Source organism: Lacerta agilis, chromosome 14 (genome assembly GCF_009819535.1).
Source record: "Lacerta agilis isolate rLacAgi1 chromosome 14, rLacAgi1.pri, whole genome shotgun sequence".
NCBI classification, from domain to species: domain Eukaryota; kingdom Metazoa; phylum Chordata; class Lepidosauria; order Squamata; family Lacertidae; genus Lacerta; species Lacerta agilis.
Genome location: NC_046325.1, coordinates 25,289,508 through 25,311,690, shown reverse-complemented (window position 1 = coordinate 25,311,690; position 22,183 = coordinate 25,289,508). Strand labels below are relative to the sequence as shown.

At 44.0% G+C, this 22,183-nt stretch overlaps 3 protein-coding genes across 7 annotated transcripts; 2 read left to right on the top strand and 1 right to left on the bottom strand.

Moving 5' to 3' along the window:
• Positions 1-1,614: 1,614 nt before the first annotated feature.
• On the top strand, positions 1,615-8,787 carry THAP7 (THAP domain containing 7). Of its 4 annotated transcripts, none has more exons than XM_033169794.1 (5): positions 1,615-1,636; positions 4,977-5,056; positions 6,601-6,753; positions 7,597-7,713; positions 8,039-8,787. In XM_033169794.1, the coding sequence occupies exons 2-5, from the start codon at positions 4,977-4,979 to the stop codon at positions 8,592-8,594; spliced, it is 906 nt and encodes a 301-aa protein (XP_033025685.1). In that variant the 5' UTR covers positions 1,615-1,636; the 3' UTR covers positions 8,595-8,787. The 4 variants fall into 4 exon arrangements, with proteins under 4 accessions (XP_033025685.1, XP_033025686.1, XP_033025683.1 ...); XM_033169795.1 differs by lacking the exon at positions 1,615-1,636 and adding an exon at positions 1,896-1,987 and having other exon boundaries at positions 6,601-6,693; XM_033169792.1 differs by lacking the exon at positions 1,615-1,636 and adding an exon at positions 1,896-1,987.
• A 3,622-nt stretch (positions 8,788-12,409) lies between these two features.
• Positions 12,410-18,867, top strand: LOC117059049 (butyrophilin subfamily 1 member A1-like). Of its 2 annotated transcripts, none has more exons than XM_033170521.1 (4): positions 12,410-12,491; positions 13,835-14,252; positions 15,427-15,537; positions 17,687-18,867. In XM_033170521.1, exons 2-4 carry the CDS (start codon positions 13,976-13,978, stop codon positions 18,193-18,195), a joined length of 897 nt encoding a protein of 298 aa, XP_033026412.1. In that variant the 5' UTR covers positions 12,410-12,491; positions 13,835-13,975; the 3' UTR covers positions 18,196-18,867. The 2 variants fall into 2 exon arrangements, with proteins under 2 accessions (XP_033026412.1, XP_033026413.1); XM_033170522.1 differs by having other exon boundaries at positions 12,416-12,491; positions 13,929-14,252.
• Positions 18,868-20,378: 1,511 nt separating this feature from the next.
• LOC117057937 (olfactory receptor-like protein OLF3) lies at positions 20,379-21,411 on the bottom strand. Its single transcript, XM_033168780.1, has one exon. The coding sequence runs from the start codon at positions 21,321-21,323 to the stop codon at positions 20,379-20,381; it is 945 nt and encodes a 314-aa protein (XP_033024671.1). The 5' UTR covers positions 21,324-21,411.
• Positions 21,412-22,183: the final 772 nt, after the last annotated feature.

Below are 22,183 nucleotides of genomic sequence, written 5' to 3'. Positions count from 1 at the left end.
TTATTTATAATTCTTTGCTTTTTTCCGTGTGTTTTGTTTTTTCATATATTATTTTTTGTGGATTACTATGTTTAGATTATATGCTTTTTGTTTTTTGTTTATTTGTGTCTATTGGTTGATTTGATATGGTTGTATTTTATAAGTTTGAAATTAAATAAAGCTATTTTAAAATTTAAAAAAGAAAGAAAAGAAAACCCAGCAGGCGCCAGCAGCACTGCCTCCGAGAAAGAAGTTCAGCTCTGTCCTCTGCAGCCAGCCAGCAAGGCATCCTTTTATCTCACCATTGTTTAAATTCTGGAAGTTTATTTATCTCGCCATTGTTTAAATTCTGGTAATTATCTCACCATTGTTTAAATTCTGGAAACTAAATTCTGGAAGTTCAGTTTGTTGAAGCTGACAATGCAGAATTTTTCATTTTTAATCACAGGCTGACTCAAGACACCTCAAGGCCAATTGAAAGAGGCCTGTTAGAAGAGGCAATACTCAAGATAATGAGTTTGTACACCAATGAACTATAATACCCATCACCAAAATTCTGAAGAACACATGGCATATTTGTTCAGTTCCAGTAGAGTGGGGGAGGAATAAAAAAGCTAGAATATATCCAAACACTACAAAATAACATGCTGAAGGTGATAAATTTTGTTTAATTGAAATTGTAAACGTATTTTCCCCTAGCAAAAACTGCAGTAAAAAATCTGAACATGGCCAAGAAGCCCATGTAGCCATAACAATATTCTTGTCTGCGGCCCTTTACATAGCTTAAAGGGAGGGAATGCAAGAGCAGGGATAGGGACCTTCAGGAGATGACCAGTGAATGCTAAAAAGGTAGGAGTCATAAAATAAAAATAATTATTTCCTAAAGTTTTTATTTATACTTTTCAAGTTTATACATTTCATTAGTTTTACAATCAATTTAACATTTCAAAGTTTGACTTCCTTCCTCCTTTTTCTGTGGTTCCTTGAATTTATTTTTTAATATCTTCTGCATATCCAAATTCATTATCTGTAAATATTCAATAAACCCATTTCTACTCTTTTATAAAATGTCTGTTATCTTGATTTCTTATTCTCGCGGTAAGTTTCGCCATTTCTGCATATTCCATAGGTAGAGGGACCCATGCGAAATTGGTAGATAGGAATTTGCTATCTAACTTTAATAACTGTCACTTGAGTCTGCTTCTCTCCCCCCCCCCCCCCCCGGCTTCCCCTCTTTTGTATCATGTCTATCAGCTTGTGAATTTTTGGGCAAAGGCTGCCTTGTCTAAGTGGACAGAACCAATTTAAAAGCAAACCGGCCCACAGACAGTTGGCCCCCAGGCTCGCGCGCCTCCTGCCGGGGTGCTTTGGCGCGCTTGTGATTGGCCCACGGGGCGACGGTACCCGCCTTTTCATGCGCACGCAATCTGTCACGCTCTTTTTTTCTTTTAGAGCCCGCCTTTGATCTGAAGGGGGCGACCTTTGATTGGCTGTATTCTGAATGACTGAGGGTGGGGTTGGGTGGAGGGAGGCGGGAGGTCAGGTTGCGCCAGACTTCCCGGAAGCAAGACAAGCGCCTAGAAAGACGAGAGGGAGATTGGTCAGGTGGGGGGTGATACGTAGGAGCTGCAATCTCGCTCTCTAGAGATAGGAAAAGGTGAGAAAAGCGCGCAGCCTGAATTTCCGTTAATACACAAGCCGCAACTCCTAGGTTTGCCTACCCTCGAGCAAAGACGTCTAGGATTGGAGACTAAAATGCTTTTCATAAAAGCGTTGTGATCTCTTGCGTTGGATCTTTGCTCTACGGGGAAGGCGACCCTTGTATTCTGAACGCCTGAGCGAATGGAATTCGAGAGCGGAAATGGCCGGTGCCGAGGGGGTCTCTTCACTTTTTCCTATCTCTAGGCCTTCGCTTGCTCGCGCTCCTTATTCTCGCGAGAAAGTGCTGAGATTCCCCTGTCAGCTTCGAAGCCGCGACGGCGGTGCCCCGAGCAATGGGAGTGGGGAGGTGAGGAGAGAAATCAATAAAATAAAAATTAGTAACCCCCTCACCCGACTTCTCCGCCCCGAGCCCTTCCTCTGCGTCTCCGTTCTTGGCGGTGGGCAGTGGGAGGAGGGGCATTTTGGCCGCTTTCCCTCCTTTCCCGGTGGGGGAGGGGGAGGGAGGGAGGGAGATGGAGACCTTCTGTGGCACTGTCCCTTTTGCTCTGCATGTGTCCCCCCCCCCAGTCATTTGAAACTCTGGAATGTCCCTTTCCTTGCGGGGGGCGGCGGTAGCGGTTCATGACATTCCCTCCCCCATCCCTTTGGTATGGTCCTCAATTCCTGTCAAACGTTCTTCCCATTTCATTCCAGATTAGCTAACCCGGAATAATGGGTGTAATTGGCAAAACAAAGAAACAAAAACACGCCTTTCTTTGCCCCCCGCCGGCCCCCAATTACTGATGCACGTTAGGACTTCCACACGGTCTGGTGGGTGAAAGCGTGTGAATGTAAGGGCGTCGCCAGTCTGTTTTCAGCTGCCTGTGGGGTGGTATTAAAAGGGGCAGACTAGGACCTTGGGGTGTGTGGGGGATTGTGTGGGATGGAAATCCTGGCTTCATTCCCCCACTATTTGGCTCTGAAGCTGGTTAGGGTGACCTTGAACTAGCCACCTACCTCACAGGATTGTTGTGTGGGTTGAAGTGAGTGGCGGCAGTGGAAGAGCACCGGAGCCATGAACCCCCAGGAGAATGGATGGGATACAGGTTTTAAAAAATAAATAACCCCTTAGGAGATCAGCATCTGAATGAGCTGAATGGCTGTGCGATGTATGAAACCTTCTGTCTAGGCCTCTCTCTGTTTCACTTAAGAGCAGTGTTTTCTCGTTCCTATCTCGTACCGCAGTATTTTCTCAGCATCAGCTTCTGCTCTCTGTATTCCTATTTGTATCCTTGTCTGGATTTTCATGTTGTTGGGCACCATCTTACCTCTGGTGCAACCTAAGTGATACCTGCAACATCCAAATGTGAGCCAACTTGGCTGTGAGCGAAGAAAATTCAGCCCTAGCATCATAAAATGAAATTCCGTGCAGATGAAAATAATGCCTAAGCCAAAAGTTGGAGGGTTAAGATCTCTGAGAGCTTATACTTCAGCTACCATGTACATTGGATCTATTTAGGCCACCATTCTGATGCAGCATTGGCCAAGTAGATCCTCTGGAATGCCCCACCCTTCCCAGCAGTCGATGAAGGCAACTCTCATTCCCTGTTGCTTTGTGCCAATATCTGGTAACTGGAGACCTTCAGTCGAAGGGTATGGCCACATATACAATGGGTGGACAACCTAAAACTAACAGCAGGAAGCAAACAACAGAAAATGCTGGAGAGAACTTGGAAGAGGTGTAAATCCAAAGATGGATGTAAGAGGCTGTGGAAGAATAATTTCCACTTATAGCAGTTGATGGTCTTCTCCATGAACATGTTCAATGCTCTTTTCTTTTTTAAGTACTAAGTACTAAGTTATCACATCTGGGTATCGAATTCACTGCATTAATCTGGTGTGTGCAGAAGTACGTTCCTTTCCCTGTCCTTGGCCTACTGCCAAATCAGTTTTATTGGGTGACCCTGTTCTAGTATCCTTTCCCCCTCAGCACTCATAATTTTATATTGTTTTGCGCAAGTAGTTTTCTCTTCGCTTCAGATTCCCAGTTTGGTTTTTGAGCATTTTGGTTTGATGCTTTGATTGTCTTCCCCCACAACCCAAACCCTGACAAGAGCTTCTGTAATACAGTGGTACCTCTGGTTAAGAACTTAGTTCATTCCAGAGGTCCGTTCTTAACCTGAAACTGTTCTTAACCTGCTGCCACACAATTTCTGTTCTCATCCTGAAAGTTCTTAATCCGAGGTAGTATTTCTGGGTTAGCAGAGTCTGTAACCTGAAGTGTCTGTAACCCGAGGTACCACTTTATTCTTCCAAGGATACATGACTTGCACAGTCTTATGTCAATTCCTGAAGATGGTTGCTGTGCTTTTAGAGCCGTCCAAACCCTAAGTGCATTTACTTAAATGGTTTCTGGGATATTGCTTTAGTGTTATAAGGATGTTATGTGTTGCATTGCTGTTTCTGCTGTTCTACAATGAGAGATACAGTGGTACCTCGACTTACGAATTACTTGATATACGAATTTTTCGACTTACGAATGGCCATCCGTTGGTGGTTTTAGATGGGGTTTACTCGACTTATGAATTTTAGATGCGGTTTACTCGACACGAATTTTTCCGAAATTTTCGTTTCCAATGCGTTCCTATGGGGAAATCGCTTTTTTTGACTTACAAACTTTTTGACCTACGAATGTGCATTCGGAGCGGATTAAATTGTACAGAGGTCCAGAAAATATATGGGGGCTTTTCTTTTTTCTTGCCCCCCCCCGTTATTTCTGATACCTTGAAAAATAATTGAAACAGATGCAAACAGAGAGTAGGTGCTCATAAAGTATAACAAAAGGAAGAACCTGTGTGACTTGAGAGTCAGTTTGTGTGTATTCCATGCTAGACTGAAAAACTTACTGTGTTCCTGTGCAAGGGATCCTGCTTCTTCAGAATCTTAGGTGTCTTCTGAAGGTGGGCTTTAAGTTTTGTCTGCAATGCTGGTGAAATCTCATAAACCAGGCGGGTGGATGAAGATTTCCAGTAGTTATATTGTGGGGTAGGACTTCGCTTCCCTATATAGCTCCTTTTCTTAACCTCTGTGTAAAAAACCAAAACTAGCAGATTATGCAAATAAATTGTGCTGATTAGAATAATTTATACAGATTATAGAATTCAAATGCTTTTGGCACTGAATTATGATAACTTCTTGTAGAACTTTGGGACTTTCTTAGCACACTTAGTCAGCTCTTGGGGCTTCTGAATACCCAACAAGCCCCTTCCTCTTAAAATACAAATATAATGGCTTCTATAGCTTACCCTGAGTCCTCAGAATAGTGTGGGTTTTAAAGTTCCTCTCTTTTCTTATAGATGCCCCGCCACTGTTCTGCCACTGGCTGCTGCACCCGTGACACTCCTGAGATACGCAACCGAGGCATTTCCTTCCATCGGTGAGAGTTGATGCTATTCTGGACGCACCCAATCTTCCATTCAGAATATCACATTGGGGATATTAGTATTTCTTATTATATTTCTGTCCCACCCTTTCTTGAGCAGCTCACGGCAGAAAATAAAGTGTGTGTGTGTGTAGTCATTGATCCAAAGTTAGAGCTGTCACAAGCCAGAGGAAAAGCTAAGAAAACCTATCTGATTCATGCTGTCACTCCTTTGACTAGTTGAAGATCTTTCCATTGCAGTGGTACCTTGGTTCTCAAACTTAATCTGTTCTGGAAATCCGTTACAAAACCAAAGCATTCCAAAACCAAGGTGTGCTTTCCCATAGAAAGTAATGCAAAATGGATTAATCCATTCCAGACTTTTAAAAACAACCCCTAAAACAGCAATTTAACATGAATTTTACTAGACCATTGATCAATAAAATAAAAGCAATAATCAATGTACTATACTATAAAATAAATATGACAGTATTGTAGATGATAAAAAATGTTTTTTAAAAATTCTTACCTGCACTGATGATAGTCATTGTTTGGATGGGGGGCTTTTATCCATTTCCGCAGTCACGCAATCAATCAATCAATCAGTAGCTGAACTGGGTTCCACACAGTCACAAAAAATAAATTAACTGAAAAAGCCTAAAAAACAAAAACGCAAAATAAATAGCAAAAACAAAAGTGCCAAATTTTATCCATTCTGGAAGTCTGATAGACTTCCGAAATGTTCGAAAACCAAGGCGCAACTTCTGATTGGTGCAGGTGCCCCGGAAACAATAGCCGACAGCTGCATCAGACATTCGGCTTCCGAAAAACATTCGAAAATTGGAACACTTACTTCCGGGTTTTCGGCATTTGAGTACCAAGGTGTTTGAGAACCAAGGTACCACTGTATTTCCCTGTTATCATTTCTGGAATTCACAGTGCCTTTTTACGGTACCTTAAGCAGATTTCTCACAAACAGAAGCTGTAGTATGCATACTTCTTTTTAAAAGTAACAATCATGTCCTGCCCTCTCCCTCACCAAAAAAGGCTTTCAAGATAGGGGGTTTGTTGGCATGAAATGTGAACGGGAAGGGCAAGTTGCAGGGTGGCTTCACAAAAAAACTATGGAATATTTTACCTAGCCACACTTACTTTCCTTTTGCACTGCAGTGATACTGTTGGCTGAACAGCCATAATCTCTGGAAATAGTAATGTAGATATCCTTGTAGTGTCGCCTAGCATTAAAGGGATAGAATGATGCTATAGTTCTTTTTCCAGCCTGGGAAAGAGCCTTATGTTAGCCAAGGATATGGAGTCCCAAGGGATCAGTCAGACTCAGTTTGACACTAAGCTACTCACCCAGACCAATTGTTATTCCATGCAATCAAAGCATACTTTTGCTCTATGATGCACTAAGTCCACATGACACGGAAGCTCCTAGGATGACATTTTCAGACAAATGTCCTTGTGCCTGGGAAGAATGCCTCCACTGTTTTGCTGCACGCTGCTACTCATCCTTGCCTGGCTAACTCTGACTCACCTCCTGTGTGTGCTCCTAGACTTCCAAAGGACAACCCCCGGCGAGCGATGTGGTTGGAGAATTGTCGGAGGAAGGACATGAGCGGCCAGGGTCTTTGGGACCCTGCCTCCAAGTATGTTTACTTTTGCTCCAAGCACTTTGAGAAGAGTTGCTTCGAACTGGTGGGCACCAGGTAGGTCACTGGAATATGAAAGGGCATGAACAGCTAAGCAGAATTAAAACAAGTGGATATGGTCACAATTGGACAATGTCTTAGATTATACATTTGACATTGGCAAAGGTGCTGCTTGCAGATGGGGTGGAGAAGAGAGCTAGAAATGACTTAAAGGCCAGTGGGGGGGGGGGACAGTTGTTGAAGGCCAGAAAGCTGTCATGGAAGACCCGCTCTGTGTGGTTTATTCAGGGTGACCAGCTTTCAATTTAAATACTTTTTTGGGGGTGGGGGCCGAATCCAGTGTGTGCAGATGCTGAAAAGGTAAACCTAGACATATCAAAGTCACCAAGTTCTGTTAGATCAGTTTGATAAAGTAATGAAGGTGTGTGAGGATCTTAAGTAGTATGTATTGGGGAAAGCCTCTTCCTGAGTCCTTAAGTATCACCAAGAGCAGATAGTAGTGGGCAATAATGGTCCGACTCATTATAAAGCAATTTTATATCTTCTTAGGAGAATAAGCAAGTGGGAGTGCTGTATTGTGGAGGTCACGCTGGATTATCTCCATTGAGATTTGTGGGGAGAAATCCGAATTTAAGCAGCCTGTGTTACTTACAAAGTTCATTCTGTTTATTTGGGACTCCGCACATGCAGTTGCACGTGCAGAGATCTAGAGGGAAAGCATTGCAATGCAGAAATACAACTGGCTAACCGCAGGCTCAGCTAGCACCTTCCAGAACCCAGCAGCTCCCCAAAAAGAGATGTTTTGCTGCAAGGTCTATAGTTCAGATGACCTTCCAGAGAAGGATGCTTGCCTGTCTGAAGCCAGAGATGGCTTATGAGCGTTGATGCTCCTTTTTGCAGTGGCTACCATCGGCTCAAAGAGGGTGCTGTTCCCACAATATTTGAACTTCATGCTAAACTGCGCCAAAAATCAAAGCTAGGCAACTCGAAACTTGCAAAACGTCAGCAGAAGCAGAGGTGAGTACTGCCCTTCTGGCTTCTCTTGCCATGCTCCGTGGAAGGTCTTCCCTCCCTTCCTGTACCATCCTATGAATGTTAATTATGTTTAGTGGGGCTTGCTTCTTCGGAAGTGTGCAGGGGTAGGGAAGCTGCCACCCTCCAGTTGAAGTTGGACCATGGTTATTGCTCCATGCTGGCATGCTTGGGTTATTTTGGGAAGTGTCTTCAACAAGGACATGTCCAATTTTATCCTCTTCTGCTTGTCACTACACCTGTGATAAAAGTGTGGCAGATCTTCCCCACTCGTTTCCTGTCTGACCAGGGTTCTGTTCCTTGCCTACAGCTGCAGCCCTTGCCTGGAGGAGGAGTCGAGTCCTTTGTGCATGGACATCTCCTGCTTCCCTGCGCAAGAGCTGCCAAGCCCTGGGGCTGCTCCCACCAGCGGCGGGCCTCGAAGCCAGCCTGACCTCCCGGGGCCAGCGTCAGAGAGCCTGGCTACCCTGTCAGACATTCCCCTGGAACAGTCACCCGCTGCTACCGGCCAGGAAGAGGCTTCTCCTTCTCCGGCCCTCCCAGATCCTGTGGGGGATTCATCCCACCCCGTTTCCCTCTCTCTCTACATGTTGCGCCTGCCTCCCCCAGCTGGGGCTTATATTCAGAACGAGCACAGCTACCAGGTAGGCAGTGCTTTGCTGTGGAAGCGGCGAGCGGAGGCAGCCCTCGATGCTCTGGGGAAGGCGCAGCGGCAGCTCCAGGCCTGCCGGCGCCGAGAACAGCGACTCCGCCTTCGGATTTGTGAGCTCCAGCGTGAGCGGCGGCCGCACAGCGCCGAGGCACATCGACGGCTCAAGGAGCACCTGCAGGTCTTTGAACTGCAGCTCCTCAATGACCTTGAGTAACTTTGGGGCAGGCCAAAACTGACCTTTCCCTGTTTGGTGCACTCTCAGCTTCAGGCTGTGTGATGGTCCCTGCAGCTAAGCTGTGCGTCAGAACTTGGGGTCCTCCAGTCTAGCTGGCAGCTTGGCACTTGCCGCCTTCCCTATCACCATTCGCATATAATCTGTACCTGTAAATAAATACTGTTTTGTATGATGGATGCTTCCAACTCGTCTGAAAGACACGGTTGCTTTTATAGCAGATTTGCAGCAGCTGTCAACCTGTGGCCTTCAGCATGGTGTTGCCTGAGGCGTAGGAAGGATCATACAGTTTCTAGCAAGTTTCAGCTCAGCTTTGCTCACAAGGAGATTGAATTAGGGGGTGTATGGGATAAACGTTGCCCTGTTTTCTGATGGATTATAGATTTACAAGGATATTAAGATCTTGTGGGACAAGGCATCCTCATCCCACTGAGGCTCATCCATATATATATATATACTTCAGGTGGAGTGATGTGCATCAGCAGGAGAAGAGCAAACTCTCCATGCTGGAGATGGCACTATCTTTTGAGGAACAGTTCAGTAAAACCACTAGATGGTTTTAAGTAAGTAAGCCAAAAGCTTAAGTGAAGTCTGGGTTGCTAGACTTGCTGCGAAGCAAAACCTGTCCGCCTATCAGCTGAGTTAGGCCTGGTGTATGTAAGAAAAGAACAGAAGCACTAAGACAGGAACAATAAGTACCATTTGTTGGGTGTTTCTCATGTGCACTCATAAACACAACCATCTGTGCTCTTCAAATAGCCTTTTACAAAAAATTTTTATTCAAAATGTTGGAGCGTCATGGGTGAATATGAGTCTCATTATTGATAATTGAAACCTGCTCTGGGAGCCTTTTTCAGCTCAAAGAGTGGAGTGAAAACAGTTTTAAAAATGCACATTAGTGGCACGCAGAAGGCTGCTTACCTGTAAGGATCTCTTGTTGGACTGGAGCAACTGCCTTCAGCTTGAACCAAAATGATTTCTATAGTTTGCAACGGTTGCAGGATATTTCACTTTGTGCTGGCACCCGTCAAGGACTCAGCTGCCTGAACAGAACCACTTACATGCCTATCATGACTATCACAACCCACAAGCGTGTGTGGAACAAGGATGTGGCTCCTCAGAAATACTCCTGGCCTCTCTCCTGAATGTTCAGCTGTTTTTTTTAATAAAAAAAACACCTTAAGTCTCTAGTCCTTTTTCTTGGAAAGCACCCAGACAGACTTTTGTCCAGTTGCTCTCTAAAAATAAAATTGCTGTTGCCTTCTATTGTTTTCTGGCTAATGAATGAAAAGGCACCGGAATAACCGATTAGCTCTAAGCCCTTATTTAATTTTTTTGTACTTTTGATTTCATTTGTATTTAACACCATGAAACAAAATAAATATACTGGGCTACTCCAACTGATATTCTGGTTGTCCTGAATAAAATGTCTGGCTATAGAATAGCTGCAATGATCTACCATAAAATGTAGAGAACTCAGCCAGTGGAAGAGAATTACATGCCCATTTCTTCCAGGTTAAGGGGTCCCACAGAGATGCCTTGTCTGAGAGCCTCCAAAATCCTGTTGCTGGGTTTATTTTTTAAACCAGGAATGGGGAACCTGTGGCACTCCAGCTATTGTCAACATAGCCAGTGGTCCAACACCCTTCCATGTGCAGTTCATGAGGCAGAAAGAGTTTCACACTTTAAACACTTCCTGAAGACCCATCTATTTAAGCTGGCATTCCCAGGCTCATCAGATTCACCATGTTCTATTATTTATCGATATTTAACTGAATGTTTTATTGATGGCTTTTCTGTTTTTACTCATGTATTTCTTTGTATTTTTGGTTTTAAATGTTGTACATACATTTTTCTTTTTCTTACCTTACTATGCTTTATGTAAACCACTTAGGTATTTTGTATATTAAGTGGCATACAAATCTTATTGATGATGATGATAGTAGCAGCCACATGTTCCCTATTCCTGCTTTAAACAGTGCTATATAAAGCTGTTACATAGCCTAATTCTATAGTAAAGCACAAGATACAGTTCTAAAGAGACATGGGATAAAATATGAATGGGAAATATATAGGAATCCTTCCTTTCTGTATTCAGCAATACTACGCACCTTGAGAAAATGAGTACTCTGAAGATGTCCTGGTGCTGAAATGCCATCAAGAGACAATGAGTGAAGTGAAGCTGCTCTTCATCCTTTCAACTTCAACTGCACCTTAGCAATGAGATGCAGGGATAACCTGACTAATCACCATAGGCAACATGACCAGTCACCAGAGACTGGCTTTGTGACCTCATCTATCCATTGTGACCTCACATTCATAGGCTGTGGCTGTGACAGCCTGGGAAATACCACTCCCAGTTTACTTACGGTATAACTGAAGAAAAGACTTGTACCTGTTAGCCCCCCGGCTCTACAGTACTTTGGGTTACCTGCTAAACTTATGTTTTAGCAAACTGGTATGCGCTGTGTAACGGAAGCACATGTCTACAACAGGCACCAAAAGTAAAACAAGCTACAATCATCAAAGCGAAACACTTAATTCATATGGATGCCAATTGCAGAATTAAACCCAATCTTAAATACCACTGAAATAAATGGAAATTTAAAGTGGTCAACTTTAGCTGACTCATACCCATTAAGTCTAAAAAGCTGAGCTCACTGTTAGTGTGTAGACTTATGGGCCAAGCTACACATGACAAGCTGTCTCTTGAAGATATAGGTAAATCCCCCCCCCCCCCCCATTTTTTAAAAACTGGTTGTTGGGTGGTCTAGTTGAGCCTGTGGTGCACTGGGAAGTGGGATTTAAATTGTACCACCCCACAATACTATAGTCCTGTTGAAAATCTTCCCCCACAACAAAGCTATTGCATTGGGATAGGAGCTTCCCTCCCTTTCCAAAAGGCAGTTGGCATTTTTCTTGAGACCACGGAATGAGAGGAAAAGGCTACCCCCTCCCCCTTGTGCTGCTATCCTGAACAAGAGACTCAATGCCTACAGTGAATAGGAATGGGACCACACGAGGGCAGCATAAGCACAGGAAAGGAATCTGTAAACGGGAGAAGGAAGAGGGTGGGATTTCTTTAATGGAGAACTGTGATTCCCAGCATGCAGTAAGTGGATAGCTTTATCCTTCAAATCCCAAGCTATTGAGAAGAGCGGCGGAAAATGACAGACCAAAGGGGGGGGGGGTGCACCAAAGAAACAGGTACGGACCCCTGAAGCTTTCGCCAGGATCCCTGCTCTATTAATAAGTTAATTAAATTTCTAACACACTTTACCAGGGCGCTAAGAAAATAACAGCCCCGGCTCCCAGTATTCAGATACCTTCCTGTCTCGTTTCTTTGGCAGAGTGGATCACAGTCTTACCAAACTGAACATCAACAAAGCAGAACATCAAGAAAATGAATGTACATATGTGTGTGTGTGGGGGGGGGAGATAGATCTCAAAAAAATGTATAATGCCCGTGCTCCTATTACTTTTAACAGTACAGTAGTTTAATCGGCTGGCATTAACAGCTGACAAACCCCCAGGCCATGAAAAGCTTCCCTTATTGATCTCTGGAGCTCCTGTTAAAGTTACTCAAGGATTATTTCTTCTTAATCAGCCGGCAACCTAATGTATGCTTGTTTTCCTGTAGAGCCAGAGCAGCTCGGTTTTTGAGAAAGGTTTCTAGCTTTCTTTTAGCTATAAACTTTGAAGGAAGCAACTGTTCAGAGTCTGAACTTTCAACTTTGGGAGGGGGGCAGAATTCTTTCTCTCTTCAGCCAAACACTTCCTGAAACCAAATGGAAGGAGAGAGAGTTTTACCTTCCCCGGAACTTTCACTTTCATTTGCTGTGCCGTGCCAAAGAGGACAACCGCAGCGAGGAAGGAGCGGTGAGTTTCCCCCCCCAAAGTCTGAACCTTCCCTCAAACTAAATGTTAAGCCCGGGCTGTTGACCTGAAAGGGGCCTTGCTTGCTGTCCTGTACATACGTGTCTCTTTTGTCCTCCCGTCGTTGCTGATCAAACAGGTTTGGCAGGGTTTACAGAATAATAAACCTGAGCCAGGGCTGCAGAAGCAGGGTGATATACTGTTTATTTATAATATGCCATATATGAACCTGTCAGGTGGAAGTGGGATGGGCACCCACAGCACAACTTATGCACTAGAAAATAAATTTGTTGTGCTGCAATTCTAAACCGTACCTGGGAGAGGAAAAAAAATCGAATTCAATATAATTTACTCCTGAATACAGACAGACATACTGGTAGTTGCTGCAAAGTTCTTTTCTTGCTTTTGCTGTAATTATCACAGCTTCCCCTCTAAGTTTTTTTTGTCAAACAGACTTTGGAACTTGACCTGAATGTACCCAATATGCACACATAATGGAGTAAAAAGGTAAAGGGACCCCTGATCATGAAGTCCAGTCGTGTCCGACTCCGACTCTGGGGTTGCGGCGCTCATCTTGTGTTACTGGCCAAGGGAGCTGGCGTACAGCTTCCGGGTCATGTGGCCAGAATGACAAAGCCGCTTCTGGCAAACCAGAGCAGCGCACGGAAACGCCGTTTACCTTCGTGCCAGAGCGGTACCTATTTATCTACTTGCACTTTTGACGTGCTTTTGAACTGCTAGGTGGGCAGGAGCTGGGACTGAGCAACGGGAGCTCACCCCGTCGTGGGGATTCGAACCGCTGACCTTCTGATCAGCAAGCCCTAGGCTCTGTGGTTTAACCCACAGCGCCGCCTGCATCTCACATAATGGAGTACTCTGTGGTAGATTTGATACAGAGCATGAAAACACAGGACATGACTTCTACAGAGCTCTGTGGAGATAGAGCATATTTGTTTTGTAACAAAAGGAAAACTGAGCAGAATGGGGCCAATCTATTTTTATTATGTGACTCCTACCTATTTAGCATTCATTTTGGGGTGAGATTGGGCTCACCTTTCTTTAGAGGCATGTAGCTGATATTTGCAACCACTGGTTCCCCTTGACATTATGCTTTTTTCCAGAAACATGTCCCTTTTACTGTATTGTTGGATGAGCATTTTAGGAATGTGGTATTGTTTGTTGTTTTCTTCTTTTCAATGGCTTTTAATTGGTTTTCCCCATTTGCATTTTGTCATTAAGTTGCTTATATGTTATACTACTACTAATAATAATAATAAATAAATGGGTTGAGGAGACTCCTTTTATGAAACTGAAATCGTTCTGTAAAATTATTGTGCATCCTTCAGCTCACAGCTCGTGAAACTTTGCAGAAACTGGTCAGCCCCGTCTTTGCTCCCTCAATCCAATCCGAAGAGAATTGACTCACCTTCCTTCTCCTAGAGACCATTTTCCCTCCTTCTGTAAACCTTTGGCTGGGAGGGGCCAAGATGTCCAACAGTGTCTGCTGCAAATTGGTTGACTACTTGGACGAGCTCACAGAGGAGGAATTCAAGAGATTTAAGATGCACCTCGAAGACTACCCACTGGAGCAAGGCTACAAGCCGATCCGGCACTGTAAGACCGAGAAGGCCGACCTCATTGAAATAGCACGGCTCATGGTCAGGGCCTACGAGGAGGCTAAAGCATTGCAGATGACAGTCAACATCCTCGACCGAATAAATAGAAAGGATCTGTCGGCAAAAATCAAACAAGAGATGCCAGCGTGTAAGTAAACAAAGGAGCTCCACCGTTCCAGGCTTCGTAGGTCTCTTGTCCAATTTGCTGTGAATCCTGCGCTTGATCCATGTATCAAACATGCTTGAGAAATGCCCATAGACTTTGCCCACAGAATCCTGGGAACTGCAGTTCAACCACCACAGAGCTACAAACTATGGCTCCCATAATTCTTTGGGCGGAATCCATTGTGCTTTAAATGTATGGTGTGGTTGTGAGCATAGACTGTGCACTAAATGGCCTTCACTCGTCTGCTGTGTGCCTGGGTGGGCAACAATGGATGGCCATCTGTCATGGATGCTTTAGCTGAGATTCCTGCATTGCAGGAGGGTTGGACTAGACGACCCTGCGGGTCCCTCCCAACCCTGTGATTCTAAGATGAAAATCTGTCTCTCCAATGCAGCAGTATAGGGCCTGCAACCTTGAAGGGCCTCGTACTTGCAGTGGAGCCCTTGTCCTCCACACCTGGTGAACTCACCACTGTCCTGATACCACGAACTCATGCTTTGTTCCCTTGCCTCCCTGGCAGCAGAGATTCTCCTTTCCTTGCCCATGGCGACATCACTGGGACGGCTAACTAGGGCTTAGTGAGCAGCAGTGGCTGCCTGGCCCAACCTCCCGTGTTTAAAAAGGCGGCCACATGCTGTTCCATGCTCCATATTGTATGATGGAGCCTCACAGTTGCAGGAAGCTGTACTAGCCTTGTGAAAAAGTCCAAGCACATATGGAGGCTTAGCCAATGGGCAGCTATATACCAGCATATTTGTTACGTGCTTTTGGGGGGCTGTGGGCCCTGGCAGATCCAAGATTATGCCAGCTGTGACACTGGGCCTCCAGCAGTTTCTTAATTGTGATATTTCTATGTGACTGTGGCCCTCCAATGATGGGTGCAACTCTGCCCACAGAACAGCCTCAGGCTTTACACTGCACATTTCTATTCCATGAGCCCTATTATCAATGATGCAAAGTCTGGAGGAGCCCTAACTATTGCAATACTATGCAGATGCTGATCCTATTTGCATCAGTTTATTGATGGGACTTCCGCAAAGGGACACTGTTCTTGTGCATGCGGTGTAAGAGGAGCAAAAAGGGGATAGGAAAACTTCTATCTTTCTTTTATTTACTTATTTTTAACAAGAGTGTCCTTTAAAAAAAACCCCAACAGTTTTCCTGCAGCCTATGAAAGCAGCGGCCTCGACCAGGGAAGAAAAAAGAAAACGGGAAGAAAGGTTGCTGTCCAGTATCTCTGACAAGTTTTGCGGGACTCAAAAGAAAGGTTAGTTCACGTTGGGGACAAATAGAAGAAGACGCCTTCACCCCGGTTTGGTTTCCCCTTTACCACATACACAGCCCAACAAGACAACAACAAGAATCCCCCGACAGCATACGAATCAATCTGGTTAACCTGATTCAAACACACACACACACACACACACACACACACACACACACAGTTCTCACTACAGCCAACCAAAGACAACCAACCACACCATAAGCCACACCCAACCTCTCTCACCACCAAGGAAATACAACAAATGAATAGTAAGAGAATCCATACAAGTAATACTGACATAACCCCTCACACACCCTAAGTAGAATAATAGAAGCATAACCACCCGACCCCTCTTCCCCCCTTTTTCTTCTTCTTCTTCCTAATTGTTTAAACCAATTAATAAACCATGAACTCATACATTGACCACTAATAATGAAACATATGTTGTAGATAATTTCCAACATTTATTATGCTATTTTTATGATATACATATGACGTAAGAAAACTTTGTATACTTATTTGTATAACAGTATTCTTGTTTGTAAAACCCAATGAAAGAAAGAAAGATTAGTTGCTGGCAGATGAATCGAGGTCCTTCCATCCAGGCTGAAGGCTGGCAGCTACTGTGCTAGCACTGCAAAAGGGATTTTTCTGCAGATGTACTATTGCTAGGCATCTAGAGTTTGGAACTATCCCTTATGCAAGAGAATGAAGTGAGGCCAACACATGGCATTCCACCTATCTCACAGCTAGATTTGATTGCCATGTGTTATGGACTAGGAACAAAGACCTTTCTTCTTCTGAAAAGTCTGCCTTTGATCCAAAAGTGCTATTGTTTGAGCTTCTAGGAGTATAGTCTACTTTTTCCCGTATTAGTGCCAATTTAAAAAGCCCCTCCCTACCTCAATAACATCTGACCTCATATGATTTATTCTAATCTACGAATAGATCCTAAAGATGCAATTCTTTTAAGGCAGGATTATACACTTTTTTGGGGGAGGGGGGTTATGTCCATATATACAAAGATTTTGGAGGGAGGTTTTGAGTAGGATGTAGGAAATAGCATATGTTCTTTCCCCAGATCTCCAAAATGCTTAGTGTTATATAAAATGGGGTGTAAAACAGTAGTTTTGGAATGAAATTTAATGTTACTAGCAGCTACCTGGATTGGTAGAGCAGGAAGATCCCAGAATCTCCAGCTGCTTCAGAGTGTCTCTAAACAAATGTGGGAGATCACTTCATTTAACAAAGTTAATTTATTTTTTGAGAAGTAGTTTTAGAAATGAACTTAACAGTTATATTGTGATTTCAGTTTTGTACCCTTCTGGAATGGTAATTTTGAAGATAATGTGCAATTTTAAGTTATACTTACCATATTATAATTATCAAGGCCTTGTTCTTCTTCTTCTAAACAGCAATAATATAGTTATAATATGAGTTTGTAATTACAGTGGTGCCCCGCTAGACGAAAATAATTCGTCCCGCGAAAATTTTCGTCTAGCGGGGTTTTCGTCTTGCGGAGCGGCAATGGGAGCCGCGCTCCGCAAAAACGAAAAAGAAAAAAAAGACGAATTTTTTTCGTCTTGCGAGGCAGCCCCATAGACTTTTTCGTCTAGCGGGGCAGCCTCCCGCTAGACGAATGCTTTCGTCTAGCGAGTTTTTCGTCTAGCGAAGCATTCGTCTAGCGGGGTACCACTGTATCATAAAAAATTACATCATAAAAATATAGCTGTAATCTTTCAAGGAAGGCTTTCCTAGGTTCAACCTGAAACTATGCCCAAATCTACAAAGTTTTTTTTTTTTTTAAGAACTTATCCTAGGAAAGAAAATAGTACATGTTTTTTCTGGTTAGCAAAGGTACCATTAAAGAACATTCACTGTTACTGAAATGTTGTTCTTCACCTTGAGATGCCCCTTCTCTGGAAACTGTTACCACTAAAGCAGCAGAACAGGTATGGGGAACCGTTGGCCCTCCAGGTATTGCTGGACTACAACTCCCATCAGCGTCGGGAAGCACGGCCAATGACCAAGGACGGTGGTAGTTGTAGTTCAGCAACATCTGGAGGGCCAAAGGTTCTCAAGCCCTACAGTAGGAAGTCATTTCTTCAGCTGGTAAGGTTGTTTGCAAACTGTTCTCCGTCTCTGTTTTTAGTGGAAGTCACACTGGATCCCAAGACAGCCTTCCCTACCCTCATCCTTTCTGAAGATCGGAAAAGTGTGTACCTGGGCAGCCAGGCCCAGGTTCTTCCTGACAACCCTGAGCGCTTCAATTATTCACCATGTGTCCTCGGAGCAGAAGGCATCACCTCCGGGACTATGGAATGGGTGGTAGAGGTGGGCAAGGCCAAAGCATGGGCCATTGGTGCAGTCCGGGAATCCATAGGGAGAAAATGGCACCAATGCATCAGAGTTACTGAGGGGTTTTGGGCGCTGCAGCTGATTGAGGGAGAATACATGGCCTCTACCTCTCCTTCCACTGTCCTTCCGCTGTGGAAATCCCCGCGACGGATCAAGATACTCCTGGAGTACGATTTTGAAATCCTCTCCTTTTATGACGCCAACTCCATGGAACTTATCTATACTTTCAACTATCCTTTCTCTGAGAGGATGCTTCCTTTTTTCCAGGTCTGGGATACTGAGATCCCCCTGAAAATCTCATAAGGGCACATTTTAAAGATGTTTTAGGCTGCAATCCTACATTAGGGCTGTGTACACATTCCTGTACAGTGTGCCTCCATCACTGGCTTGGGAGCAGTGTACACAACATTAGTTACAGTCCGTATGTGGTTTCTTAGGAAATAATCACATTTTGATGCGTTTTCCGCCAAACCTGCCTGGATTCAAATTGAGGAACAAGTACAACCTAGTAATGTGTACACAGCCTTAGACGTGGCAAGAAACCAATCCGCCAACCAATTATGCCAACCAATTATGAAATTGAGCCAGTAATTTAAGGAGAGATGAGTTGGCGAAATGGCCCCTCACACAAATTTGTTTCTTTTGCTTGTTTACTTGAGATTAAGTCCTATTGAGCTTGGTGGGACTCCTAAGCTTCTGATGAGAAATGAATATGCTTACGTTGTTAATTCCTCCACCCCAAAGAATGGCATGGGTTGCCCTTTAAGGCTCTGCATCTGCTGTCAAATAAAAAAAACATTGAGGGGGTTTGCAAGACATTCCGCTATGAAAAGAGAGGGAATAAATCCAAATGTGTAAAATGTTCTTGTTGTTTTTATACTTCAGGTTTAAAAATAGGGTTATGTGGAACTGTGATTTTATATTTTTCACAAGTCTGATTCAATCTGCCTTTTCTTTGGAGGGATATTTAACCCTGCATCTCTCGAAGAAAAGGACAGTGCTGTAGTGTAGTTTTCTGTACATATTCATTTGCCGCCCACTACAATGGTGGTCCCTGGTGAGTGGCAAAGGAGGCGGCCATTTTGAGTTTCTCAAAATTTGAAAAACCACCTCAGAAAGCGGCTTTGTGTGAAAAACAAATGGCAGCTGCTGTGATTCTCTTCCTCTCAAAATAATTTCACCTCAGCTAACAATACAGCAAACAAAGAAGCTATATTTTGATGTCAGGGTGGGTGAAATGACTGAGAAGTGGTCCATGCCAATGTTGGTGCAGCACACCTCCTTGGGAGTAAGTCCCATTCAACTCGGTGAGATTTGCCTCTGACAATTTGCTGTATTTCTCTCTCATATTGCCCACCCCAGTGCATTGTACTTGCAAAAGAGGGTAGCTTATGGGTATATTCGCTCCACCACTCTTTAGCACACACTGGAGATTCCAATGCACCTTTGCACTTCCAGTATTGGCATGTGGTTTCAGAACTCTCAAATGCCTACTTCAACAACACCTCCTTGCTGCTAACAATATGTGTGAATGGACCCACTGAGAGGACTGAAGTGGCACACAACAGTTATTTTGGATTTGTTAATATCCAAAATATTCTAAGGCATCAAGCTTCTAGTTCAGCATAAGGCTACCATCTCTATTCCCAGCTCATCTCCCTTTCCCTTTGCAGCTTCTTACTGTAGGAATGCTCTTCCATCTTGTTTTGGACTCTCTTCCTCTATTATTTTTTTTAAATCTTAAATTCAACCATCTCCTTAAGCCAACATCTGTTCACCATGATTTTCCATGACTGTCTTCTTGACTTAAATATATATAAATGGCCACATTTGAGGGGGCAGGCAGGGGGAATTAGAAAACCTATTGGAAACACAGCAGAGGACTTGGAATAAGCAGTCTAGAATCTTGACTCAATAGGAGAAATGGCCTGTGTCCAGGTAGGTAGGTTGTCAAGGTAACAATGGAATGCCTCCTTTGTGACATTCCTTGTTGATGACTTAATAGTATGGAATCAAGAGGTGTCCAGTGAAGGAGTTAGGATAGGTAGCAAGAGACTGTGAGAGAGATGGCAAAGAAGAGATATAGATGAGATACCTTGGTGTGGCATATTTATTGTTTGCATTCCCCTTTAGTTTACCTAGTCCATAAAATGTTACACGCAAGCAGCACCAACCTCAATGTGTTTCCCCTGCAAATTTGGATTTACCTGATAATCTGCTAAATGGGGCAAAATCAAACTCCAAACCACTCCTCTTGGGGTTGCAGGTGAATTGTTTTGGGATGGGAGGATCACTCATCACTTTCAGCAACTCTCCTTTTCATGCCCACTACTTCCTCAATGCTTTCGTTTCTTTTTTGGCAGTGTAAAATGTTCATCTTGCATCAAAACATAATGTTTCCTCCTAGATTCAGTTTGTATACAAGTCCATTGCATGTCTCCGTCTGCTCTGCCACCTTACTGGATGTATAAAAATTCACAAATGGATCAATGACTTTCAGAAATGATATTTTTCCCTGTTGTTTTAGCCAGGGCTCCTTTGACTTCCTTGTTCCTTAGGCTGTAGATTATAGGATTGAGCATCGGAGTAACAACTGCATAGAAGAAAGCCAGCATCTTGTCCTGGTTGGGCGAAGTGTTGGATTTGGGGCTCATGTAAGCAAAGATTGCTGTGCCATAGCAGAGGGCGACCACCGTCAGGTGAGAGGTACATGTGGAGAAGGCTCTCTGACGACCTCCTGAAGACTGGATAAGTAGGATAGCACGGATTATATAGACGTAGGAAAGTGTGACCACGATACAGGGGATCACCAGCACAATGGACCCTGTCACCAGAAACAGAATCTCATTGACAGAAGTGTCTGAACAAGCAATCTTGATAACAGCCAGGACTTCACAGGCAAAGTGGTTGATGATGTTGGAGCTGCAGAAGTGAAGGCGCACAGTGAACACCGTATGCAGGAGAGCATTGAGAAATCCAGCTGTCCAGGATGCTAGCACCAACTGCACACACACTGTCCTGCTCATGATGACCTTGTAATGCAACGGATGACAGACAGCCACATATCGGTCATAAGCCATGGCTGCCAAGAGGATAAATTCAATGCTTCCAAAGGCGAATGAGAGATAGAGCTGAGCCATGCACCTGTTGTAGGAGATGGTTTTGTAGCTAGTAAGGAAATGGATTAACAACTGAGGCACCACACTTGTTGTGTAGCAGATGTCCAGGAAGGACAGATAGCTCAGGAAGAAGTACATGGGTGTGCTGAGCCGTGGGTCTATGTGGATGGCCACGATAATGAGTGTGTTACCTGTCAGGGTGATGAGGTACATGAAAAGGACCGCTGCAAAGAGGTACAGGTTGGTGTCTTGATCTTTGGAAAATCCCAGAAACACGAACTCCAGGGCAATTGTTTGATTGTATTGCTCCATCACACACACAATGCTTGAGCTAAGAGAATGAAATCAGGATTGAAATGGGAAGTTTAGGACCAGGGATGATTTTACACCTAAGATACGGAACTTGTCACCCTCCAGATGTTGTGGGACTCCTGTTCCCATCAGCCACAGCCAGCAAGGTCAGTGGTCATGGATGGTGGGAGTTGTAATCCAAGAACATCTAGAAGTTACGGGTTCCCCATCCCTGCTTAATACCTTGTAACTCTCAATGAATACAGACACAATGTATTAAGTACAGTAGGGACAGTTTGAAAAAAACAAACCCTCCTCCTTTTCAGGATAAACGTAACTTTCCATCTCGGGTGAAAAACTGACTCTACAAGATTCTCAGCCTGAACTGGACAGAAAACAACTGTGAAGGGCATCCACTGGCTTAAGATTGTGATTCTGTGTGTGTATCAGACAGGAGACAGCATTCAGCTTGGTAATACACACCTGTGCATTGTGAAGCTGGGATCACATGACCGAAGCTGGGATCGCTGTTTTGTGACCCTTCCTAAATGCTGCTCCCCCCCCTGCCCGCTCCATTTGTTGATCACAAGTACAGTGGTGCAGACTAAAAGTGGGGGCATGCACGTGACAATTCCTGGTGTGGACATGTCACATTAGCCTAGAGTATTGGCAGAACCCTTATCATATATGAACCCTTTGCTTCGACGTTCCCAACAACAAAATGATGAATGGTGGTGTGAGATAGTATCATGGAGAATAAAGATGGAGGATAGAGGTCCACAATTATCAAAGGGACATGTTTAGGCATACACGGGTAATATAAATGGATTCAGTACATACAGGGCTCGTAAGAATTAAGGGCAAATATATAATGCAGTTGG